Below are 24,470 nucleotides of genomic sequence, written 5' to 3'. Positions count from 1 at the left end.
GAGCTATCATAAAGCAACCTTAATAAATGCTTTTCAAATTACTTTTTTTTGCAATTTAAATGTGAATATATCCAAAAGCAGGCTTACAAACATTGCTGATAATCTTGTCCACAAATCTTTTTACTTCCCCTTCTAAAAACTGAGTTGGTGCCCCTGTGTAACACAAGCCTATATTATCCTCAGGGCTTTTTTTCAGGGGGAACGCAGGGGAACGGAGTTCCGGAACCTCTTGAAAATGGTCACATGGCTGGTGGTCCTGCCCCCTGCTCTCCAGACAGAGGGGAGTTTAGATTGCCCTCCACGCCACTCCCCTCTGTCTGGAGAGCAGGGGGCGGGGCCACCAGCCATGTGGCCATTTTCTCTGAGGGCAACCCACTGAGTTCCACCACCTCTTTTCCCAGAAAAAAGCCCTGATTATCCTTATAATATAGATGGCTGGATAAGATTAGCCTGGCCTTACCTTGGTTTTCCTAAGGCTATATAATGAAATCAAGGCTACAGCAAGATATAAACCAAGATCACAACTCATACTCATACCCAGTTGTTTACACCAACTTTTGCTACCTGCCACTTGGATTTATAGCCCCACAGAGAAGAAACTCTGCTCAGTTGTTCAAAGCGAATAGACACTCTACATATATGCAGAGAGAGGAGTTGTATATATACGGGCATTTGGGAACACTGCAAAAAGCAGGTCTCATGAGCATAAAGTCTATATTTGTATTCATGTATGGCTCCCTGCAGGCATTTATTTGTATGCGTGGGCATGCAGGGGCAGGACCACATGAAGATGTCAAGTCGCCTCATAATGAGTCAGACCATTGATCTATCAAAATCAATATTGCCTACTAGGAGCTTTCCAGGATCTTAGGCACATCACCTATTACCTCATCCTTTTAACTCGAGATGTCGAGGATTGAATGTGGAGACTTCTGCATGCCAAGCAGATGCTCTAAGACGGTTCATGGATCGTCCCCATGGGCTGTGTGACCAACAGGCACAATCCTACTCCTGTCACAGGGTTGCCAGCTTTGGGTTGGGAAATTCCTGTAGATCTTTGGGGTGGAGCCTGGCAAAGGCTGGGATTGGGGAGGGGAGGGACCTCAGCAGTGTGTGATGCCATAAAGTCCACCTTCCAAGGCAGCCATTTTCTCCAGAGGAACAAATCTGTGTCGCCTGGAGATCAACTGTAGTTCTGGGAGATCTCCAGCCACACCGGGAGGTTGGAAACCCTCTCCTCTAAACATGCCCAACGCATACACTCTTTGAACAACTGAACAAGGGAAACCAAGATCAAGACTTGCACACCTATCTCTGCATTTTGGTATACTCACCAGTGATAAATCCAGCTGTTACATAAAGTTGGCTAATAGACTTGGAGAATGAGCTGGCCACCATTCCCACCCCACTGAGAAGGCCTCCCAGCATAACAGTGGTCCTGCAGCCAAATCGCTCCACCAGGATGCTGCAGAGGGGCCCTGGAAAGCAATTATACCAAATGTCAGAGCTAAGAACAAAGAGAAATTCAGTGTGATACTGGGAATAAAATGTTGGGTTTGGAGAAATGTTTTTGTTTTTGTTTTAAAGGAATCAATGTATTTATAACCCACTCTGTGATGGAACTGGAAATTACTCTGAATTAATACCATTTGTTTGGCAAGAGCACAAAACCAAGGCAATGTGCTCTTTTTAAATATATTTTATTTTTAAAATTATTTTTATTTATTTTTCATAAACAAACAACATATTTAAACGGTGAATGTAGTAAAAATAACAGATTAATTTTGTGATCGTACAATATTAGTGATCAGTTCCTATTAAACTTGATAGATTAGTTATACTAGCAGTATAAAGATTGCTTAGTTTTTCAAAAGATACAAGAAGCCAGATTAAATAACTGAGTAATACAATTAGCAACCGTGCAACATTTAGTAGGGCTTATAAATTTGTGACTCTCTCTCTTAAATTAGTAGTCCTATGAAAAAGGAATTTCTACATTCTTACAAAAACCCTAAAAAAGACATCTATATCTATATCTATATCTATGTCAAATAACAGTGAAAACTTTACCCTCTACCCACCACCTATCTAAAAGGCTATGGCAATGTGCTCTTTGATCAGAGGGATAGTAGACTATGATCAACAGTTATCCTAAAGCATCGGAGAAATTATCAGTAATACAAACAGCCTGGATTACTCTTGGAGCACATAATTATAGCATAAAATACCATGGCTTCTTCTATAAACAGTTAACGGATGTACCTCTGATAAGAATTTCTTTACTACATTCAATTTTACCTCAAGGCCAGTATTTTTCAGCAAGCTGCCACAGGCAAAAAGGAGATGTATACAAGAAGTAAAAAGTGTACTTTTCAGTGATTTTCTACCGGGTTTAAATTACTATTTTATATTACCTTATTTTGAACACTTTGTTGGTGCCTTTTTTGTGTAAGGAAATAAATTCCACCACCCTCGTCAAAAGCCTTGCCAAAATATATATCCCCTCTGACATGCTTTTGGGGAATTGCTGCCATTGCTGAAGCCAACAAGCTTTATTTCACATCTAGTTATCTCGGACTCCCTCAACTTCATCTAACAAGACTGCATTATTTGTATTAAGAGATTCCATGTTTTCTCTGTTTCACAACTTTAGGTTACTGCAGAACACACAAATTCATGGCTTATTTGTGCACTGCCTATGTTCCACAGCAACCTATGGTTCTAGAGTCAAATGTGTCTCTGTACAGAATCAAATCTTTCTATTTTAAAAAAGAAAAGACAGGGGTTAAGTTAAGCTCTATTGGCAGGGTAGGTACAGTAATAGAATAACCGATGTGTGAAGAGAAGGGCAGCCAAGGATTTTGATGGGACCAAAGAGCTTCTTCGAGATGCATTATAGAAAGAGAAATTATAGAGGTGAACAGTTGCCCGTAATCCAAGTGTGAACCACGCACAGACTTATGCCAGAGTACTATAAAAATTGTGAAGGGTATGCCTGCCTGTATTTATTACTTATTGTGAGATCGTGCACATGTTACTTCCTAATGAAGGTCTTGCAACAACCAGGGTTTGGGCAGTGGAAACTTTACGGATTATAAATTGCCACATGGCAACTATCACCAGTGTCCAATTGTATAGTTTCAGTTACACAAATTGGCTTTCTTATAAAGGCTTGTTTGTTGATCTTGTGCTCTGAATTTTGACATAGTTTGGCTTTTTAATTGTAAAAGATAGCAGACCCCTGTTTTAGGATTCCAACTTTTGATGTCAAAAGTACCGGTACTGAACTCAGTAGCAAAGTGTTTTCGTTTCCTCCTGAGGCTTGTCCTGGCAGATGCTATGGGCTGCCCTTTTGCTCGGGTATCATACAGATACAAAGTGAAGGTGTTGCTACCAAGTCACCAGTCTGCTCTCTGCCTACCAATCCTGAGTTGTTCAGCTCTACAGAATATATGGCGGAGAAGTGAGGTAACTGTGAGGAAAGCACACATATGTACTTTGCAGCATTTGACGCAGCTGCTAGGGCTGAGCTCAAAAATCAGGTCCTTCATGCCACTGACACGTATATACAAAGAGAAATTGCTGCTGCTGACTTTTACTCAAAAATCCAACTTTATTTTAAAAAATCTGCCACCCTCCAAAATACCGGCTTTTAAACAAAACAAACAAAATCCTGGCAGTTACCTCAAAGGTTAAAAACCAGGCTACCCAAAAAAAATATGCTTCCCCTCCTGCGTCATCACTTAGCAAGCATTGCACAACTGATCTTTGCAATTTGAATGGCAGGCCAGAGGGATCATATTGCGAATCAGCATGTCAACATTTTCAAGGGGTTTGAGGTGCTGAGGTACAAAGTACTTTGTGACCACTTCCCCTTGTCTTTCTGCTCTGGCAGAGTAATCAGGGTGTGAGGTAGAAACATGGCATTTGGCTGAAAAAAAGCTGAGGATTCTCAGTTCTTGTTTCTGAAAAAGTTCCTGGGCCTTAACTTAGCAGCTTGTCATGTAGCTGTTCAAGACTTCGAATCCTCACCAAGAAAAAAATGGCTGCCCTTTCAAGAGAGCCAGTTTGGTGTAGTGGTTAAGCGTGTAGGACTCTAATCTGGAGAATTGGGTTTGATTCCCCACTCCTCCACTTGAAGCCAGCTGGGTGACCTTGGGCTAGTCAGTTTTTTGGAGCTCTCTCAGCCCCACCCACCTCACAGGGTGTTTTGTTGTGGGGATAATAATGGCACACTTTGTAAACCGCTCTGAGTGGGCATTAAGTTGTCCTGAAGGGTGGTATATAAATCGAATGTTGTTAAGATTATTATTAATATTAAGACCCAAGAGAGACTTCCCAGACTCTATGCTACTTCAAGACCCAAGAGAGATGTGAGACTTGATGATAGTCAATTAGAAGATTGGAATAGACAGACCATTATTCTGACTCCTTGTAAGGAAACTTTTAATATTACTTTTCGTAAAATATTTAGTTGTTAAGAACAGAAACTTCATATGAGAAGGCAGGGTACGATGTCTAACGTATCCTTCCTTTCACTCTTGAAGAGTAAAAACACAATAAATTACAGGTAAAACAAAAGAACTCTCCTGTGGGACTTTGCCCTCTCACATCTCATTTAAATTGGGCTGCTAGCTACCCAGATAAAGCAACTAGCAGCCTTTCCTTCAGGAGTAGAGATGGGCACGGTCCGCATAACGGACCTAATTTCGTCACGAACTTACCCAGTTCGTCCTTCGCGAACACGCAGGCCGTGGGCACGTGTTTTTCTCATGAAACCGCTGAACATTGGGGCTTTCTGTCCGTGTGTCCGTAGGCCCGTCATGCCAGGATTCCTGCTCAAACAATTTCCTCGGCAGCGGTGTGGAGCCACCTTCCCCGTTTGGAACACACCAATCTTAGCCCAGGAAACCTTGATTGGCAGCTCTGTCAGCCAAACAGAGATCACCAGCCTTTCTGCATAAAAGACAAAGCGCCAAAGCTCCGCTCCATTTTGCTGGTGCGGGGACGCGAGTTAGCTTAGCAACTGCTTGCTGTGCGGAAGGGTTTTTTTGTGTGTGTGTGTGTGTGAGAGCGCGGCTTGTGCCTTGGGGCTTTGGGGCTTCAGTTGCAAGAGAGCTTACTCTTCTCTCCATTCCAGTTTAATTTTTTTCTCCTCCTTTCTATTCTAGTTTTCTTGAGAGCACTTTTAAAAAAATCCTTTTACCGCACTATCAGGTTACTTTGTTTTCTTTCTGCGTTTTTCGAGTCCTTGGGTTCTTCTCGGGCTTAATCCCCCCTCCCCCCCAAATCTCTTCCTTTTTTCTGGGTTGCCGGTGGGTTCTATTGTGCTCTGACGCCACCCACTCACAGACTCACAGTGGGTGCAAGGCAGCTTTGGGCGCTGTCTGCCTGAGTTCTTGCCTTCTTTCCCCCACGTTCTTTCTTGGCTGCTGATGAGATGCAAGTGGAGGGAGAGTGCTATTAGGCTCTGTGAAACACCCACTCTCTGATGACCGACAGCAGGTTTTGGGGGGCTCTGTCTGCTTCAGTTCTTTCTAAGCCTTTTTCACTCCCTAAATAGTGGGTGACTTGGGGGGGGGGTATTTCCAGCCTGGCTTTTGAGGTGCAGGGGGAAGACTGCTACTGGCCTCTGTGAAACACCCACCCTAGAACCACTGGCAGTACGTTTTGGGGGGCTCTGTCTGCTTCACTTCTTTCTAAGCCTTTTTCACTCCCTAAATAGTGGATTTGTATTTGTATATTGATGAAACAGTGTAAGGCACATGATGACTGAGCTTTACAAACATATATTATCCTCCTCCCGACGACAAGCCCTGTCCCTGGCACCTTCTAAGTACCTCCTCTTTTTCTTGATATGATTTGTATGCTGACAAAACAGTCTAAGGCACATGATGAGATTCCTTGATGGACTGCATCACGTTCGGTGAAGTGGGTTTCGTCGGCGACCATCCTGCTCTTGCGAGCGCAAGCGCCCCTCTGAGGGTCAATCCCCAAAGCCCAGTGAGAAGTAGGACAGTGGCCCAGGTCAGCTTGCTTGATAGCAAGCAAGCTGACACACCACGTCACTAAGGTGGGACTCGTTGTCCACTGCCCAAAGAGGCTCCCTCTGAACAGGGTAGCATAAGTTTCCTTCTCTCAATGTGTGGAAGACATTCTTTCCATCCCTCCCGTGCCTTCCATTCCAGCAAGGGGCCTTTGAATTGCTACATGATCCTGTTGCGGAGTTGGCTTTCACTCAAGTACATCCATTCATTTCCCATCATGGAGAGTTGGTCTTCCCGCCCCTGGGGAGGGCATCTCTTGTTGATGCAGCCCCATGTAGGTGGGTTTTGTGGGCAGCCACCTCTCCTGGACAGGAGCACAAGTCTCTCTCCTTCCCCCAAGGGTGGGTAAGGGTCAGTCAGAATAGGGGAGGGGAAGTTCTTGTTTGTCTCTTTGGAAAAGTGATAATCGAGGAGCGTTACATGAGAACCTTTGGTGGGGAAAGTCGACTGAAGTGAAAATCTGTGGGAAAACCAAGGCCTTTTCTGACTCGAACCGGTTCTCAAACCGGTTCTCGAACCGGGCCTGGTCCGTTAAAAGTTCGTGGACCGTGGTCCATGGAAGCCCACGAACCCCGAACCGGCGGTCCGTAGGCAAATGCCGGTCCGTGCCCATCTCTATTCAGGAGTATCACATTTAAACCAGAGCTTTCATTCCACCTCAGGAGAATTGCATATTCTCCTCTTTTAGATTTTTCTCCATGCCTTCTGTTTCCACTGAATTTAGCCAGGTACAACTACTTTCTACAAAAGTACAGTTTCTCCTTGGCTCACTAGATTGTCAGCTGAGTTGTGGAGCCTGCAGTCTAGATGGCCTTGGAATGACCATGACTCAGTGAATTTCCTCATGTTTCTGCAGCACTGATACATGTGAAAGGAAAGATCAGCACAAGGTGACGCCTGGCCCCTTTCCCCTAGTTTCACATTGTTTATACAGTGAACACAGGAGAGAAACACCCACAGAAATGATTAATAAAGGTCAGTAAATACAAGAAGTGGATGTTATGGAGATGGGGGTTTTAAATTATTATTATTTTCCCTTTACTTAGAGGAAGCTTGAAGCCCTTTTAAAGTGCCAAGACAAAGCATAACCAAATGTTAGTGGGCAGAAGGTAACAATTAACTCCAACTTGGTGGTGGAGAATGTCATCAAGTCATAGGTGACTTATGGCAACCCCTGGTGTGGTTTTCATGGCAAGAGATTAACAGAGGAGGTTTGCCATTGCCTGCCTCTGCAACTCTGGTCTCTAGAGGAGATCTCCCATCCAATTACTAACCAAGGCCAACCCTGCTTAGTTTCTGAGATCTGATGAGATTGGACTTGCCTGGATAGGTCAGCTTACCTACACTGATATTCAAATTAGAATTGCAAAGATATTTTTCTAGTATGCGTCTCCTGTGCTTTTAACAACTCAGTACATGACAAAATTCAGTAGCTGAAGTCTTTCCCTTCATTTCTTCTGGGTGTTTTGCTAAATCTTCTCTTACTGTTTATCATGTAGCTGTTATGGGTACAGGAGGGAAAAAAAACTAGTGAAAAAAGGATAGCACAGCCCTTCATCCCCAGATAGATAGCACTGGGCTTGGCTTAGAGATGGGAGACCTGCTTGGAAGTTTCTGCTGAGTTATGAACTCACTGGGTGGCCTAAAAGTATATTCAAGATACACTTGCCCATTTGCAAAGAGCAAGTAATAAATCATTGCTCCTGGCCTTGGTCTAAAGATAAAAGACAGAGTAATCAGAAAGCGCTTAACTAAAGAAATGTTCAGTGTAAATTCAAACAGAAACAAGTCTTGGTGCACTTTAAAGACTACGGGCTTTTCCACATGGTCAAATTGCAGTGGTTCAGATTCCATTCTGCTTCTCATGATCTCCAGAGTTCCACATGTGCAAGGGAGTCATCGGTCGCAGAATCAAATTTTCTCTCTTTTCCTGGTGTTTTTCCCCTGTGGACATCCTAGGGTTGCCAGGTCCCTCTAGTCTCTCGGCGACAGATGTGGGGCCTCGCTTCTTCCTTGTTCTTTTTCCTCTTCCTAGCTTGCGCAAAGTGACATCATTGCGCAGGTCACAGGCTGCCTTGGGAGTGCACCTGCACTCCCCAGGGGACTGAATCGGGCCTGATTTGGCTCAGATTGGGCCACTGTAGAACACAGTAGTGCTCCCGTGCAACACAACCAAATCAGGCCCAATTCAGCCTTAACTGGGTCACTGTGGTGCGCGGAAGTGCGCCCCGGAGGCACATTCCCCCTTGCCAGCCAGGTAAGCGAGGGCGGGGTTGGAGGGTGGGAGAGGGGGATCCCCCAACCCTGGCGGGGGACTAGCATCGCTAGGACATACGCAACTTTCTTTTGAAGCCACTGCTGAGTCGCTGCTGGTGTGTCTTATGTGCGTGCAGAATTCTTAGTCTAAAACGGCATCTCCCCCCCCCTCGCTTTTTCCTTTCCTTAGGCACTGATTGGTTGGCTGCCTGCCAGTAACCACTCCCACCCCTCCTCAGCTCTCTGAACTCCTTTTCCGCCATTTTTTTAATTTAAAAAAAGGGCTGGAACGCTGCGGCTACATTTCTCGAAAGGTTGTGGAAACCGCTTGCTCTTTATTTTTTAAGAGAGGGAAAGATTGTAAGGCTGCGTCCTTGTCTCTCAAATGGCTGTGGGAACCGCTCCCTCCTTCTCCAGCTCTTTACACAATTGCTCTTTGTTTTTTTATTTTATTTTTATTTTTATTTATATTTATAATATATTTTTATTTTATTTTATTTTTTAAGAGGGAGGGATCATTATTTTTTATTTTTATTTATAGTTATAATATATTTTTATTTTATTTTTTAAGAGGGAGGGATCATAAGGCTACGGCATCGTTTCTCAAATAGCTGTGGAAACCGCTTCCTCCCTCCCCAGATCTCCATACATATCTTTATTTTTTTCCCTCTTTGGCATTAGGAGAAGCCTGGAATAAGCCCTGAGCAAATGAGCATCCACCTCCCTTTTTTTTAATTAAGGAAGAGTCGCAAATGCTGTGAAACATTCGTGCATTTTACCCCTTTAAGCATAATGTCTGTCCCATTCCCTGATGGCAATCCACATTCCTCACTAATCACTTCTTGGATTTACTTTATTTACAACTGAGGCTCATGTTCACGGTGATTTGGAAATGGGAGTGATGTACTCATCTCAAGAATCCGCCTTCCCCATCCCAGAACATGGTCCTGTGATGTGAGGAGCCAGTGAGAACGCCATTTTGGGGGCAGCAGCATTTGAACATTTGCTCTGACAGAGAGGCGCCGTTTTGCCTCAAGCAGACAATTCAAACCACATCAGAGCAATCTGCTAGAAGCTAGTGGAACAAGCACGAAAAGTACTTTGGAGGTTTTCCCCCAGAACTGTGCCGCCAATTGCCTCTCCAGAAATTTAAAAAAAAAATTAGTGGGACTGCCCAATCAGCAAATACAGGGATAGGGAGATGGGGGTGGGGAAGGGCTCCAACTTTGCAACGTTATAAAGCATGAGCTGAAATTTTTAAAAACCTAAGTGACTTCCACTCTAGCTCCCTCAAACGGTGGCTTCAAACAGACACATCTCAGCTTGCCTGGAATAAGAAAGCAGACACCAAATCGCCTCAAGGTCGGGCAGTGCAGAATGCCAGGAGCCCAGTACTTAGAAGCACCAGCTTAAAGTGTGCTGTGTGGAAAAGCCCTACATTTTATTCCAGCATAAGCTTTCATGGACCACAGTTCACCTACTTGGAAATGGACTGTGAGCCTCTATGGAAGTTTATGTTGGAATAAAATTTAGTTCATCTTTATGGTGCTATTAAGATTCCTGTTGATTTCTGCTGTAACAGACTAACATAGTTGACCTTCTGGAATTAATCCAAGCATAATAAAGTAACAAAAAAGGAGTGTGGCCTTCCGTTTCATATGAAACAGCTTCTAGGTACCCATTTTTCTCTGAAAACTGATTGAAGGGGTGTGTTGCCATTTTTTTCTAGCAGCGCTCCTATGCTTTTAACAACTATATATGAGGCAGATGCGAATGCCACAAGCCTTTCAAGAAAAAAAAATACTGTAGTTCTAACATGGCCATTACTGGAGAAAGCCAAACTCTTGTTTTTTTCACTGCTCAGCTCCACATTATCCTATTATATGATTAATCATTGTGACTTGGCTTAAATCTCCTTTCCTTCTTATCATTAGTTTATATAACCCTTCTAGTCATACAGCCTGTGAGAGAACATATAAAGAACAGGCTGACTTTACCTTCAGTGCAGTTACCAAAGATCATCAACACAAGCAGCTCGGATCCACTATGGCTATATGGTCTAGAAGGGCAAATCCTTCCAGGCTTTTTCTAGATAAGGTACATCTAAGACCACGAGAAATGTATGTTAAGCTGCCATTTCTCTAGGATATCATTTGACTGACTGCTTGTAATAAAAGCAAAAACAACAGCACTTATATACTGTTCTTCTAGACAGATTAGTGCCCACTCAGAGCAGTGAACAAAGTCAGTGTTATCATTATCCCCGCAATACAGCAGGGGAGCTGGGGATGAGAAGAGTGGCTTATCCAAGGCCACCTGCTGAGCTCATGGCAGTAGTGGGATTCAAACCAGCAGAGTGTTTATACGTAGCCCAACTGTTTAACCACTGTTCTACAGCAGCTGTCTTTCCCTTATCCTAGCCAGCATAGTATAGTGGTTAAAGTGTTCGACCAAGATCCTTCCACTTAGAAAAGCTTTGATTTACTTTGTTCCTTGCCAAAGACACAGGTATACTACACATGACCTTACAAAGCGTGAGATATGAAATGGAGAATGGCCAGGCACACCTAGCACCTGCCCTGAGGGAATCCTCAGCTGTACAAGACTTCTAGTTGCCAGGATACAGCCAGACTCCTTTAAGAGAGGTGCATGAGTGTATTATGTTAATAAATGAGTGTGAGACAATATAGTACACGAACCTCGTAAATGTCATCAATCTGGGGAAGGCATCTAAGTATTTCAATAATAAGATACCTGGCTAAACAGAAGACCTTTTCACACAGGCCAAATTGATCAGAGAGAATCTCTAGGCTGTACATTGCAAGCTAGCCATGTTGTATAACCCCCTCTTCTCTTTTGGGACCCTCCTGGGACCACAACAATGTGCTTTATGAAGCACCTGGTGGGTTGGGATATGTACATATACGCCTTATATGGGTTACACTGGACAATGCTTTTGCCATTTGTTCCCATATGTGTGATGAAGAAAAACTGTGCACCTGCCCACCCTCCCTCTTGGCATGCACCCTACTTCTCAACAGCTGTATGATCAGCGGCATGGTTTGTACGTGTGTGTCTAATTCAGATGATAAACCCCTGGGTACAGCACAGCAGTCTGGAAAACTATTGGCTGATCTGAACCTCTGCCGGTCAATCTAACCTAGTATTACCTAAATCAGCAGTCATGTAGTGGTCTTCCCAGCCCTGGTATCTGAGATTGTTTTGACTACAAATAACCAGCCCAAGGTCTCCTAGCAAGCTTCCATAGCAGTGTGGGGATTCAAAACCAAGTCTTAATCCAACACTATAACCACTATAGTACTCTGGCTGGGATACGGGAAAGAGGGCTGCAGTTGGGAATACTGGGGGGCAGGGTTTCCACACTCCTGACCCTTTCTGGATCTATATTGATGTAGAAAAAGACTGTGCTCTGCTACAGGATTTTCCTTAGCTTGGGGCTTTAAGGCCGCCACCTGAGCTCAGTTTCAGGATATAAGGAATCGTATGAGAGAAGGGGATTAGACAGATGCACCTATGGAGCACATTAAGAGCCACTGGGAGGTACTCAGTTGGGTTGCCACACATTCTGGTAGTGCTCTAATATCCTTAAGAGCAACGTAGCCAAAAATCAGTTGTGTTTCATTATGTGCTACTTTGATGCACTTATTTGAAATAATTGGCGTGTAGTCCAAATGCTGTCAGCTCAACAGATAACAGAAATATTTATGCAGCGTGAGATTTTCCCTGTCATTGTTTTTTATGCTTCGTCCAACAATTTACTAGCTTTGTCCAGCCAGTGATTCCTGTCACTCCTCAGGTCTTTTGCATAGTGTACTTCCATATGCTTAGAAGAACTCTTTAATTGGTATTATGGGGTGCCCATCATAAAATAATTATTTGCTACCCTGTGAGATACGTAAGATGATGTAGACTCGCCTTCTCCAGACCCATCTTACCTCCATGATCATTAATACTGTTGCATACAGACAAACAGGGTCTTGTGAGTGGTGAATCTACAGCAAATTCACACTCACCTCATTGTGGTCAAAGAGGTAACCTTCATCAAAGAATTGAGCTTAGGAGTAACCAGTTCTTCTGGTTTCCAGGAGAAGGCATCTGTGCCATTGTTTGCCCTCTGCAGCAGAATTTTAATTTAAAAAGTTTGCTAATGGCCACCCACTCACTTTTGCCTACATGTGCATATTGGTCCCTTTCGTGGTAGGGAAGATAACTCTGAAATCTTGTATATGGTTGTTGTTTTAGCTTTTTTGCAGATTTACTAGGACTTGGGTACAAAATAAAGTCAATAAATACTCACCACCCGCATGTAACACAGCAGTCATGATGGAGGGGAACCATGACGTCTCACTGTTGCTAGCTTGGAAATCATGTTGTAGATCTTTGAAGAAAACCCCAATGCAGGAAGGAAAGCCCAGAGTTAAGCCTTGAACCAGCACTGTGGCAACTAATACCACCCAGGCCCATCCTTTATCCTGGTCTCTGGAGATCCCAAGTTCTGCTCCTCCTTCTTGGGGCATTGTCCCGTGGAACGTCTTCCTCAGCAAACCTAGTTCAAGGGCAACAAATACAAGTGAGTAGCGGTTGCTTCAGTGAAAAGAAACAGCTGCAAAATACCCAATGCTGCAAGGCGGAACTCTCTGTGCTTCTCTAAAGCACTTTTCCGTCTTTTATTCAGGTTCCTGATCTCACCAGCTGGCCTGGGAGAGACCTGCCTTCCACTTCTTTTGCAAGCGTATGAATGTCTCTTGATATAATACCAGACACGCCTCTAGTGAGGTGTGAGCCAGCATTACTCACTACTATTTCTTTACTAGTTTTCCCTTTCACCTGTTTTCATTTTATGCAACTATTTTTTTTTTGGTCACCTCTATCTGATGTTATAAAACTCTCGTGCCTAGAGAAGGCAATGCATGCAAAGGCTGAGGACAGAGGAAAGTATAAATATAGTTTTGCTGAGTATACAGAGTTGTATGCACTCTGCCCCATTTACCCTACTTGTTCCAGCATATAATTTAAGGTGCTATATAGGGGCCGTAACACTTCAACAAGCTGAAAGGCTTCCCATCAGTCAACTGAAGGTCATTTTTCACTTGTGACATTTGCATTAAAAATATTCCCCGTCTCCAACTCAAAGGTAGTATTATACTGATTAGGAGGTACATATCATATCATATCATATCATATGATATCATATCATATCATATCCCATATGAATAGCACTCACAAGTGCACATATAAAAAGCATAAGAAACCTCATGTGTGAAAACAGTGTATGAAAATAAACTGGGTCCCAGAACTACACGAGAGCTGCTCGTGTCCTGACAGGAATTTCATTCAGGGCACATGTGACTCCAACTCTGCAGCAGCTGCACTGGCTCCCCGTGGAATTCCAGATCAGGTTCAAGGTTCTGGTTCTGACCTATAAAGCCCTAAACGGACTGGGACCAGCATACCTGAGGGACCACCTCTCCCCATATGTACCTCGGAGAGCTCTTAGATCTGCAAGTAAACACCTACTGGTGGTCCCTGGCCCCAGGGAGGCTCAGCTGGCCTCGACCAGGGCCAGGGCATTTTCTGGCCTGGCCCCAACCTGGTGGAACTCTCTGTCGAAAGACACTCGGGCCCGCCAAGATCTTGTATCTTTTCAGCAGGCCTGTAAGACAGAGATGTTCTGCCAGGCATATGGTTGAGGCCAGCACTGGATCCATCTAATTAGCCTCCCTGCCGGTCTCCTGTCAGTGGGGGGAGCATACGGTCCATCTGCCTCCCCATGCATGAGGAGTTAGAGGTTCACCAACCCACACCTCCACCCTTTTCTTCCCTTGTGTATGGTGGGCAGGGAAAGGGGGAAGGGTGTCCCATTTGGAATGTGGATATCCATGAGATGTTATTTTATTGGTTTTACTTATTGTATCTTATTTATGATTGTGACCCGCCCTGAGCCTGCTTGCGGGGAGGGAGGGATAAAAATCCAATAAATAAAAAAATAAAAAATAAAAATACACCACAGAAAGAACAACCCAAGCATCTATCAAGGCATTCAGCAGTGGGAAGGAGGACCCTGGCTGCTCCTCTGGAATTCTGTACTAAATTATGCTGGACTGGAGACTGGAGAGCAACATATACGCCATACAGGTATTTGCTCCAATGGTAAAATGTCCTCTGTACAGTGTTCCCATTTCTATATGCCCACAACTACCCTGGAGCAGCAGATGCAACAGAACAAAGAACAGGGCCAAGATGGTCCAAAGATGCCCGATGTTGTTACAGCCACCGCGTTTCAGTGGGCTAACTGCTTTAATGGGCTAGCACACAGCTGGCCATTTTGATGGCTCTGGTACTGATGAGGGAGGCAAGCAACTATCTCCCCCTTCCCCAACCCATTCAGAAGTGGTAATTAAGCAGAGAAGATTTACAACATTAATCGAGACAGAGTTGACCATAGGCATTTACACTTCAGAACTGGAAAGTCGAAAGGACAAGCAACTCATCTACCAGTCTGGACTGAAGCTCATTTTTTAACGGTATACCAAAATGGCACCTTCTACGAACGTTGCTGCCTGAAATTACCATTTTTTCCCATGATGTATTGTGATACAACTGCTGCTGAGTACAGATAAGGACCCCACGTGTTCTATGTACATTCTACCACCAGCTCCCAATGCAGGGCTAGAAAGCAGTAAGCCAGAGTGGTATAGTGGTTAGTGTTGGATTAGGATCTGGGAGACCCAGGTTCACATCTCCCACTCTGCCACGGAAACCTGCCGGATGACATTGAGTCAACCACACACACTCAGCCTAACCATCTCATCCGATTGTTGATGAGATGAAAGCCGGGGTGGTGGGGTGGTGGAATGTAAGCTGCTTTGGGCCCTCATTGGTGAGAAAGGCAGGGTATAAATCAAGTAAGTACATACAAATCGAATAGTAAAAATAAATAATAAAATTAATGGAGTACAAAGGCTCTTTTGAGCCAGTACGACAAATTGCTTTCTCTCCCACTTTTTTCTGCTGGGAAATGGCTCGAGTACACACCTCCCTGCTGTACTTAAGGAGACATTTATGCAAAGCAAGTTGCACCCCTACCACCAACATTAGAGGCCTGGACACACCTGTCCATTGGTAGGAATGAAGAAACACAGCCCCCCAACCTTAAACAACTTCTCACTTACAATCATGAATCAGCTAGCAGAGTCACCAGCACAGGTACCAGGCCCTGCAACAGACCCAGATGCCAGCTCTGCCCCTATATCTACCCAGGGAATACAATTACAGGACCCAATGGCATCAACTACACTGTCTCTGGCTCTTACAGCTGCTCATCCTCCAATCTGATATATGCCCTCATGTGCCAACAATGTCCTTCTGCTCTGTACATTGGACAAACCAGCCAACCTCTACGCAAAAGAATAAATGGACACAAATCTGACATTAGAAATGGCAATGTCCAGAAACCAGTGGGAGAACACTTCAATCTACCAGGACATTCCATCAAAGACTTAAAGGTCGCTGTAGTTCAACAGAAACCTTTCAAAAACAAAATCCAACGGGAAGCTGCTGAATTGGAATTCATATGCAAATTTGACTCTGTCAAGCTGGGACTGAATAGGGACTATGAATGGTTATCTCATCACAGGTAATTGATTTCCTTTACAGAGGCGGGGTCAGGGGCAGTCCAGTGGCACCTGGCATGGGCTTTCGAGGACCACAGTTCTCTTTGTCAGATGCATCTGGCGGGGAGGACTGTGGTTATCGAAGGCTTGTGCTGCAGTGGAATTGGATAGTCTAGCTGCTGCTGCTGAACTCTTTTTGATTTTGCTACTACAGACTAACACAGCAAACTCCTTTGAACCTTTACACAAGCAAACTGATCCCCACACCAAAAGGAGCTGTCTGCATCTCCATATCAAAGGAATTGTTTACATCCCCCCTCTCCTCCCCCCTCCCCCCTCTCCTCCTCTATAGTTGACCAGTTTCCTTCTGCCCTTCATGCATCTGATGAAGAGAATGTGATTCTCGAAAGCTTATGCTACAATAAAATTGGTTAGTCTTAAAGGTGCTACTGGACTCTTTTTGACAAAGCATTACGCACACCCACATATACTAGATTACTTATTCTCCAGTTTTACAGAGGAGTTAGCCATGTTAGTCTGTAGTCGCAAAATAGTGCATGCATCTGACAAAGAGAACTGTGGTTCTCGAAAGTTTATGCTATAATAAAGTTGGTTAGTCTTAAAGGTGCTTTGGACTCTTTACTATTTTCCATTCTTACAGTCACTTCGGATAATTTTTAAAACACAGTATGTAGGCATACACAAGTCTGTATCTTATTTGATACAAATACAGTACAAGAAGAGTAATATATGTCCTCAGGCCTGTCCCCCAATTTTGATTAACAGGTGCATAAGTAAAGAGCCTTGCTGTAGAAAACCAGTGGTCCATCTAGTCCATCATCTTGTTTTATACAGTGGTCAAAACGGTTGTCCTGGAGGGCTAAAGAACTGGGCACAGAGGACAAGGCAATTAAAATTTTTTTTTCCTACAACAGTCTAAAACAGCAACCCCTCCACAATATTCAGCGATATAAACAGATATATGCATATTTAGCCTTCCTGCTTTATATCTGTATATAATACTACTACCTAGGGTTCACATGGCACATTTGAAGTGTTGAAAGTGCCGTGTTGTAAAATATCTCAGCAATCTAAACAGACCAGCATATGATCCACATATTGCTTGCGTTTGTTTGTGTGTGTGTGTGTGTGTGTATGAGACTGAGAGAAAAGAGGCTTGTCTTAGGCCGCCTAGTGAATTCATAAATGAAACAAGATTTGAACCCGTTCACAGGATGCTGTTATTTGAACCAGTTCGCTTCTAGCTCACAGCACTGCACCATCTCTCAAGTCAAGTACAGCTGTCTCATAAAGAAATATACATTAGTATATTTTGGGCTTAAAAAAAAAAGTTTGATCCTATAGTATTTAGACACAGCCACCCCAGGGATCAGTTTCAGGGCCAGGAGCAGATTTACAAACCTGGATTTTTGCAGGGAGGAAAGAAGAGGTGGTTTGATTTGAGATTTCACAGTTTAGACTTGAAGGGGCAGCAGAAGGAATTCTAACTGGAGCTTCATGCATCTGGTTTAAAGCTTATGCAATAATAAATGTATTCGTTTTTAGGGTTCCAAAAGAAAGTTTGGTTAGTCAGAACATGGTAGCAAGCAGGGCTTTTTTTCAGCAGGAACGCGGTGGAAAGGAGTTCTGGCACCTCTTGAAAATGGTCACATGGCCAGTGGCCCCACCCCCTGATCTCCAGACAGAGGGGAGTTTAGATTGCCCTCTGTGCCATGTGGTGCGGAGAGCAATCTAAACTCCCCTCTGTCTGGAGATCAGGGGGCAGGGCCAGCAGCCATGTGACCATTTTCTCTGAGGGCAACCCACTGAGTTCCACCACCTCTTTTCCCAGAACAAAAGCCCTGGTATGGTTCTCTTAAAGAGATGGTTCTTTAAGAGACCACGTCCAATAACCCAGAGAAGACTTTCTAAATCAGTGGTTCTTAACACAACACCCCACAGAGCAATCTACAAATGCGGGGGGGGGGGGGTCATTCAGAACTTGGGGGGCAAATGGGGACATCAGGGATTTCAAGCAGTCCCTTGCCCCAGCACAACTTTCTACAGCCAGCAGAGTTGTTTTATACCGCTCATCCTGACCTGAGGAAAAAAATCCCAGATCCTAGTTTTTCCCCACTAGACCTTTAAAAGTGTCACACAGCCAATGAGATGTCTGAGATCTCTGTGTATATGTTATACCTATAAAGTCGCCTTGTCTGAAGTGCTGTTTGGGGATCACTGGGTGACAGTATTGTTTACTTGGTGGGTGGTAGTGGTTTAAGGGTTAAGAACTGGAGAGGGTTAGGGTTGAACTGTTTGGTTTTAGTGGAAAAGAGCAAGAGTCCAGTAGCACCTATAAGACTAACAAAATTTGTTTTCAAGAAGAGGGCTGTGACTCATGAAAGCTCATACCTTACTTCTTGAAGAAGTGAACTACGATTCAGGAAAGCTCATCCCCTACCACCAATTTTGTTAGTCTTACAGGTGTTACTGGACTCGTGCTCTTTTTCATTGCCACAGATGGACTAACACGGCTACTCATCTTGTTTGGTTTTAGGCCAGGCACAGACATTAGCAGTTCAGATCAATGGATCAATTCCTGACCACAGGTGAGCAAGATCAACTGCAAATCTGTCTAGCGTCTTTTGATGCTTAAAAGGTATTTCCCAGGTATTTATCCCGAAAGCACCGGCAGGTCTCCCTACCCACGTTGATCAACCCCTTTCCACCATTACGATAGTGAAGGGTCACCTAACAGGGAGGGTGCCGAGTGGGATCTTTAGTTGTTGTTTTTTCCACACACACACACACACCCGAGGCGATCGAGAGATCCGACCTCCTAGCAAACTGCCGGCTGCTTACCTGCTCACACCGGCTGGAAGCAGAGGAAGCGTGCGGCTGGTCCCCTTTCCTCCCGCCGAGGCCCCCCCGATGCCACCTTCCCTTTCTCGCTCGCTCTCCTCTTCCTAGAAGGGCCGTCCGGTTTCTTCACTCCGTCGGTCCTTTGCAGCCGTCGTGGCTGCCTGCGAAGGAGGAGGTGGAGACTTGATTGGAGGGAAGCCAAAGTGGCCGCTCGCCGCGAGGGCGACCCGGGCCGGCTGAGGACCCCCCCAGGCCGGAGAGGTCAGTTCATCGGAAGAGAGAATTCCCCGACGAAGGCGCAAGCGAGAAGAGGAACTGGGGAGGGAGCTGGCGTGGCTTGGGAGCGACTGCCCTGGACAGGCGGTGTGCATTCATAATGGTGTTTCTATAGGTCCGGTTTTATCGCTGTTGCTCATCCGAGGTGGCACAGCTGTATTTGCACGGCGAGGCGGTGGAATAAGAGAGGGTGAAAGGGACTGCACAACTTTAGACTGCATATATATTTATTTTTGTTTGTTTATGTCCTTTATAGTCCACCTTTCTCACTGAGACTCAAGGGGAATTACCCTTACGCAGCGTGAGAGTAATACAGAAGATATCAGGAACATTTCCATAAACGATGCCATATGGTAAATAGATACAAGTTCACAAAGGCGTAGCATTAGTAGGAATCCAACGCAACATAGTGGTGAGGTCTGTGGTTCCATCCTAACTCATTAGGGGATCATCTGAGATCCCCTCCCTACAATACAGCCCTCCTATCTTAGTAAAAAGCCTTTTTGAATACCCCCCCCCAAAAACCCTCCCTGAAAATTAACAAAAACTACACCAGGGAGAATAGTTTTAGCTTAAGGTTTTTTTTTTTTGCATGTTTTGCTAATTTCCCACCTGCAGGGAATAATTGTAGCAGAACTGAAAAGCAGTCTGGAATGGTACAGTCCTTTCTACCACCTCAGCTCTCAGCCAGTTTTCATTACCACCTCATTCTCATGTCTGTGAGAACCAGACCAACTTCACTTTTCTTCACATCATGGAATGCTGATACAAACAATTCCGGCTCTCCCTACCCCGCCAAAAAACTGGAAGAAAAACTGACCTAGAATTCTTTTCCTCGACATCTAATGTTCCTTGTGGAGGAATCAGGTTTGGATTGGCAGGTGTGCGTGTGTAAAAAAGAGCAAGAGGCTGGTCAACAAATAGTGGCTCTGAGGGACAGCCTGTGTATTCTGGCAAAATAGACCATCGACGCTTCCATTACATATATTTCTTGTCGCTGAGGGGATCCTCTGGTGTTCAAAAAAGGCCTACGGCCTTCCGTTGCTGATTCCTAGATAGGAAGTAACTTGCAGTCCACATGTGAGGATCACATGCTGTGTATTCTGGAACTGGGGTGCCCTGGTCAGGAGTCATGGCAGATTTCCAGTGTATATTGCAACCTCACAAACACTCTGCATACAGAATGCACAGAAATGTTTTTTTATGTGAGAATATTGTAAAATGACCCTTAGGAGGTGGAAGGATGGATGGACTCTGGAAAGCCTCTAGAAAAATGATTAAATTTATTATATATTTTTATCTTCTAACAAGATCATGCCTTTGTATTCTGTTAGTTAATCCAGAATACCTGTTCTCCTCAGATGCTGTGTATACAAACACATGAATTATAATTGCCCTCTCACCTGTTAAGGTGTGTGGAAAGGGTTTTACTGCTCTTTAATCGCCATGATTTTATGACAAGATAGTTAAAGAGTACAGCTGATCTGCATTAAGTGACCTTGAGAGTGTAGCTCATTCAGCAGGCAAGGAGGGGACATTAATAGCAGATATTTACCACCTATGGGAATAGCAAGTAGATTTTTGACTATCTGCACAGTAGGCATTTACTGGTTATCAGAGGTGTGTCACTATCAGTAAATACACACTTTTCCCCTCAGATAAGGCAAAAGATAACCTTTGATGCAGGTAAGATATAAGACAGTAAGCCATCCCTGATTTACATCCACGGGTAAACTTTTCATTATATACAGCAAGGATCCCTGAAATCTGGTGAGATAGAAACACATTTTTTTGTAGTTTTGTGCTGTCTGTTTTGAAGACTCAGAATATAGTAATGTGAAGAATACCAGCATGTTAGATCTGTAAAACAACACAATACAATCCTATCCAATTCTTTTTTTAATCAGTACAGAAATATTACACAAAAATATTTCCATTTATGGCAAGTTTTAGCTTTTATTCCAATAGTAGTCTATTTTCTAGTATAGGAGGAGCAAAAAAAGTCCATTTATTGCTTCTGACAATCTCAAAAGCTTGCAGTTCAGATGAAAACTCAGTTTATCATCTCAAGAGTTTGAGTAACTATTATTTAGTTGTAGAATGGTAGCCTATTTAAAAGATTACTTGTTTTCCCCCTCTGTATTTAACTCAAGGCTTCAATAATTTAACAGATCCAGAGGAGTTAGCCGTGTTAGTCTGTAGTAGCAGAATCAAAAAGAGTCCAGTAGCACCTTTAAGACTAACCAACTTTATTGTAGCATAAGCTTTCGAAGAGAACTGTGATTCTCAAATAATTTAACAGGTATGGTTTTCTAACACAATGTCCTATTCAACCCTCATCTATGCAACAGATGCATGGAAGGAATAAGAGATAAATATCTGCTTGAATGCCTATATGTCATTTAGGAATCAAAGCAGTTTGGGTATTATGATAACTAGTTTTCTGGTATTACATTGAAGCCTCCCTTTAATAACATATCTGGTTTGGTTCTGTCCCATGCCATTCTACATTATGAGACTGCTGGGAGAGGTCACACAGAGATTTGGAATAAAGTATCATCAGTATGCTGATAATATGCTAATTTAGAGAGAGAGAGAGAGAGCCAGTTTGGTGTAGTGGTTAACTTAAGAGCATGAGACTAATCTGGAGAGCCGGGTTTAATTCCCCACTCCTCCACTTGAAGCCAGCCGGGTGACCTTGGGTCAGTCACGGCTCTCTGGAGCTTTCTCAGCCCCACCCACTTCACAGGGTGTTTTGTTGTGGGGATAATAATGACATACTTTGTAAACCGCTCTGAGTGGGCATTAACTTGTCCTGAAGGGCGGTTGTTGTTTTTATTATTTCTCTTTTTCCACAACATCAGGTAGGGCAGTAGAAGGTCTAAACATGTGCCTGGAAGTAGTATTTGGCTGAAAGTGGCCCAACAAACTAAAGCTTGTTTGAAATAACAAAAGTGCTTCTAGTCGGTTCTGTACCAATTCTGTTCAGGAGTTCTGCCTCTTGAAATAACAAATTTTGCAATTTTAGAGTTCTATTAGACCCATGTTTACAAATGGAACGTCAGATCTCTGTGACGCATCACCCTTTTAGTCAGCTTTGGTTGGCTTGCCAGCTGCAAGTCTTTCCTTAAGAAGAGTTATTTTACGAGTCATCCATGTTCAGTCTAATAGCATCCAAGCTAGACTACTGCCATGTGTTCTACATGGGGCTGTCTTTGAAGATAGTTTGGATGCTTAAGCAAGTTCAAAATGCAGCAGGAAGATTACTGTCTTATATAAATCATAGAGTATATATTTCACTTGTGCAAAAAAAAAAAACCTGTCAGGTTTTTCTTTCTAAATCCATTATGATTTTATGATTTAAAACAAAATTAACCAAATTATTCACATAATTTATAATTTGTGATAAAAGTTTAATCTCATTCATTTCTTTTTCAACATAAATCGAAATAAATTATTCAGTCAATTAAATTGTAGCACTGCCTAGCATGAGTAAAAGTTTCCAAAGTTCTCTTTACTAATCTCTGTTTTTGCTTTCCCTATGAGATCTAAAAGAGGAGATCCAAACGCTTATTTATTTGGCAAGTTTCTTCTGTTGATCTAATTTAACTTTAAAGCACACTCCATTGTGAGGAGGAGTTTCAACAGAAAGCCTATATTTAATCTTAGAAGCAACAAGTGTATTTGTAAGAAAACTACATTCTCTTTGTCTAACTAAGTATAAATCACTTATCCTATCAATAGGGTGGCCTTCAATTTTTAATTGTTTCACCCGTTTGATTCCTCTTAGAAACTAACTTTCTTACCTGGGAATGAATAAAGATAACCAGAATGTCTCCAGTCTGATCTTTCCTTAAGGAGTGCCTTACGTTTCTTGCTGCTGCTATATCCGTAAATCCGAAAATGCCATGAACAACTGCAAAACAACTCAGGAAATTTACATTTTCATACCCTATTGCATTGTTCTTTGAATGTCCCAGCTTTTGATTGTATTCACTTACGCTCTATAATCAGCCTTGAGTCCCAGTGAGAAAGGTGGATAATAAATAAATAAGTGCCATTACCTGTCCATATGTACGTGTCACGTGTCCTGTGTGAATGAGCTGACTTCATAAACTACACTTTGAGTCACATAAATTAACTAAGCATAGAAGAGAAACTGTCCTCTCCTCTCTGTTGTTTATTGTTCTGGTAGAAACTGCTGGCTTAGGTTTTAAAGTCCAGCTTGAAGGAAATGTACCCTCCAAACCTGAATTTAGACCACAATATTCTGATTTAGGATCTTTTTGACAAAGTGATAACCTCTGATGTAAGGCTGGAATGAAAACAAAAACGAAACTTTAGTAGAATAATCAGAGAAAAATTATTGAGACAAATCCAGGTACAAGCATGGTCAAAGTAATATTCAAGTATCAGAAAATATGTTACTATTAAAGAGCCTGCATATTCTTATCTCCAAATCTACCACCTGCACAATATTTATCCACACTGTGCAATGAATATCTGAGAGAGGAAAGGATTAAAGAGGGTGAGAACTTGACAGGGCTGTTGGACGAAGGTATTATTACATATCCTTTTCTGCATTGCGATGTCTGGGCTGGTCTATTGTTTCTCAAGTGTGAAGATCTAGAGGGATTTTAGACTTGCACCTGGAGTTCCAGGAAGAGGTTTTTTGGCAAGGGGGCCAAGTAGGGAATCCAGGCAACATTTCAAGCAATAACACTAAACAAGTTCCAGTGGGTGAAACATGTGGCGTGACTAGACTGGAACTGATGAGCAAATCAAGACCCAGAGGACACAATGATGATCCCAAAGGTGAGTCGAAATTATGAGAGCAACTCTTGTTGCAGGGTTTGGGAATAATCAGAACAAAAATTTGCGTTTCCACAGGGTGGGGGAGAGGCAGAGGCATTTGAAGTAAGTCTTGAGAATGAAGGAATGGGGGAAGGCTTGAGATGTGTTTGGGAGGAGTTCTCAAAGTTGAAGGCTTTCCAAATAAAAAGTGCACCAACCAGACAGAGTCAGGGTGCCATTGCAATAGTTGCAGTTTATTACAGCTTTTATGATCTTTGGAGGTCCCGTCTATAAGGCTAGATCAAGGCCAAAGAATCAGGGTTTCTAACGGGAGTATTTTAAAATACCCATGGAGCTAATAGTAAATGATTGACTCGTGTCTCTGGCTTGTCCTTTTGTGCTAAGGCGTCACCTTTCCATGGCCAAGCTAGCAGCCACTATACTCTCCAACTGAAATGTATTCATGAAAACATGGCCTTTCTTCTGACCGATATAATCTCTTCTTTCTCAAGTGTGCATCCACTCTCTGAATGAGGCTCACCTAACGTTCTGGTAAATTTTTAATAAGATTTTTCTGACATGGCTGGACAGGAGGGTAGGT

At 43.3% G+C, this 24,470-nt stretch overlaps 1 protein-coding gene across 1 annotated transcript in view; it reads right to left on the bottom strand.

Annotated features, from left to right (window-relative positions):
• The window catches only part of SLC16A5 (solute carrier family 16 member 5), a 30,470-nt gene extending 11,606 nt beyond the window's left edge, over positions 1-18,864 (bottom strand). The window contains exons 1-3 of the mRNA XM_054978802.1: positions 18,800-18,864; positions 12,622-12,870; positions 1,335-1,478 (exon numbers count right to left, since the gene is read on the bottom strand). Coding sequence (XP_054834777.1) covers positions 1,335-1,478; positions 12,622-12,841 — 364 coding nt within the window. The 5' untranslated portion in view covers positions 12,842-12,870; positions 18,800-18,864. The remainder of the gene's footprint in view (positions 1-1,334; positions 1,479-12,621; positions 12,871-18,799) is intronic.
• Positions 18,865-24,470: the final 5,606 nt, after the last annotated feature.

This window comes from Eublepharis macularius, chromosome 4 (assembly GCF_028583425.1).
Source record: "Eublepharis macularius isolate TG4126 chromosome 4, MPM_Emac_v1.0, whole genome shotgun sequence".
In the NCBI taxonomy this organism is placed as follows: Eukaryota; Metazoa; Chordata; class Lepidosauria; order Squamata; family Eublepharidae; genus Eublepharis; species Eublepharis macularius.
This window is presented reverse-complemented; position numbering and strand designations above follow the sequence as displayed.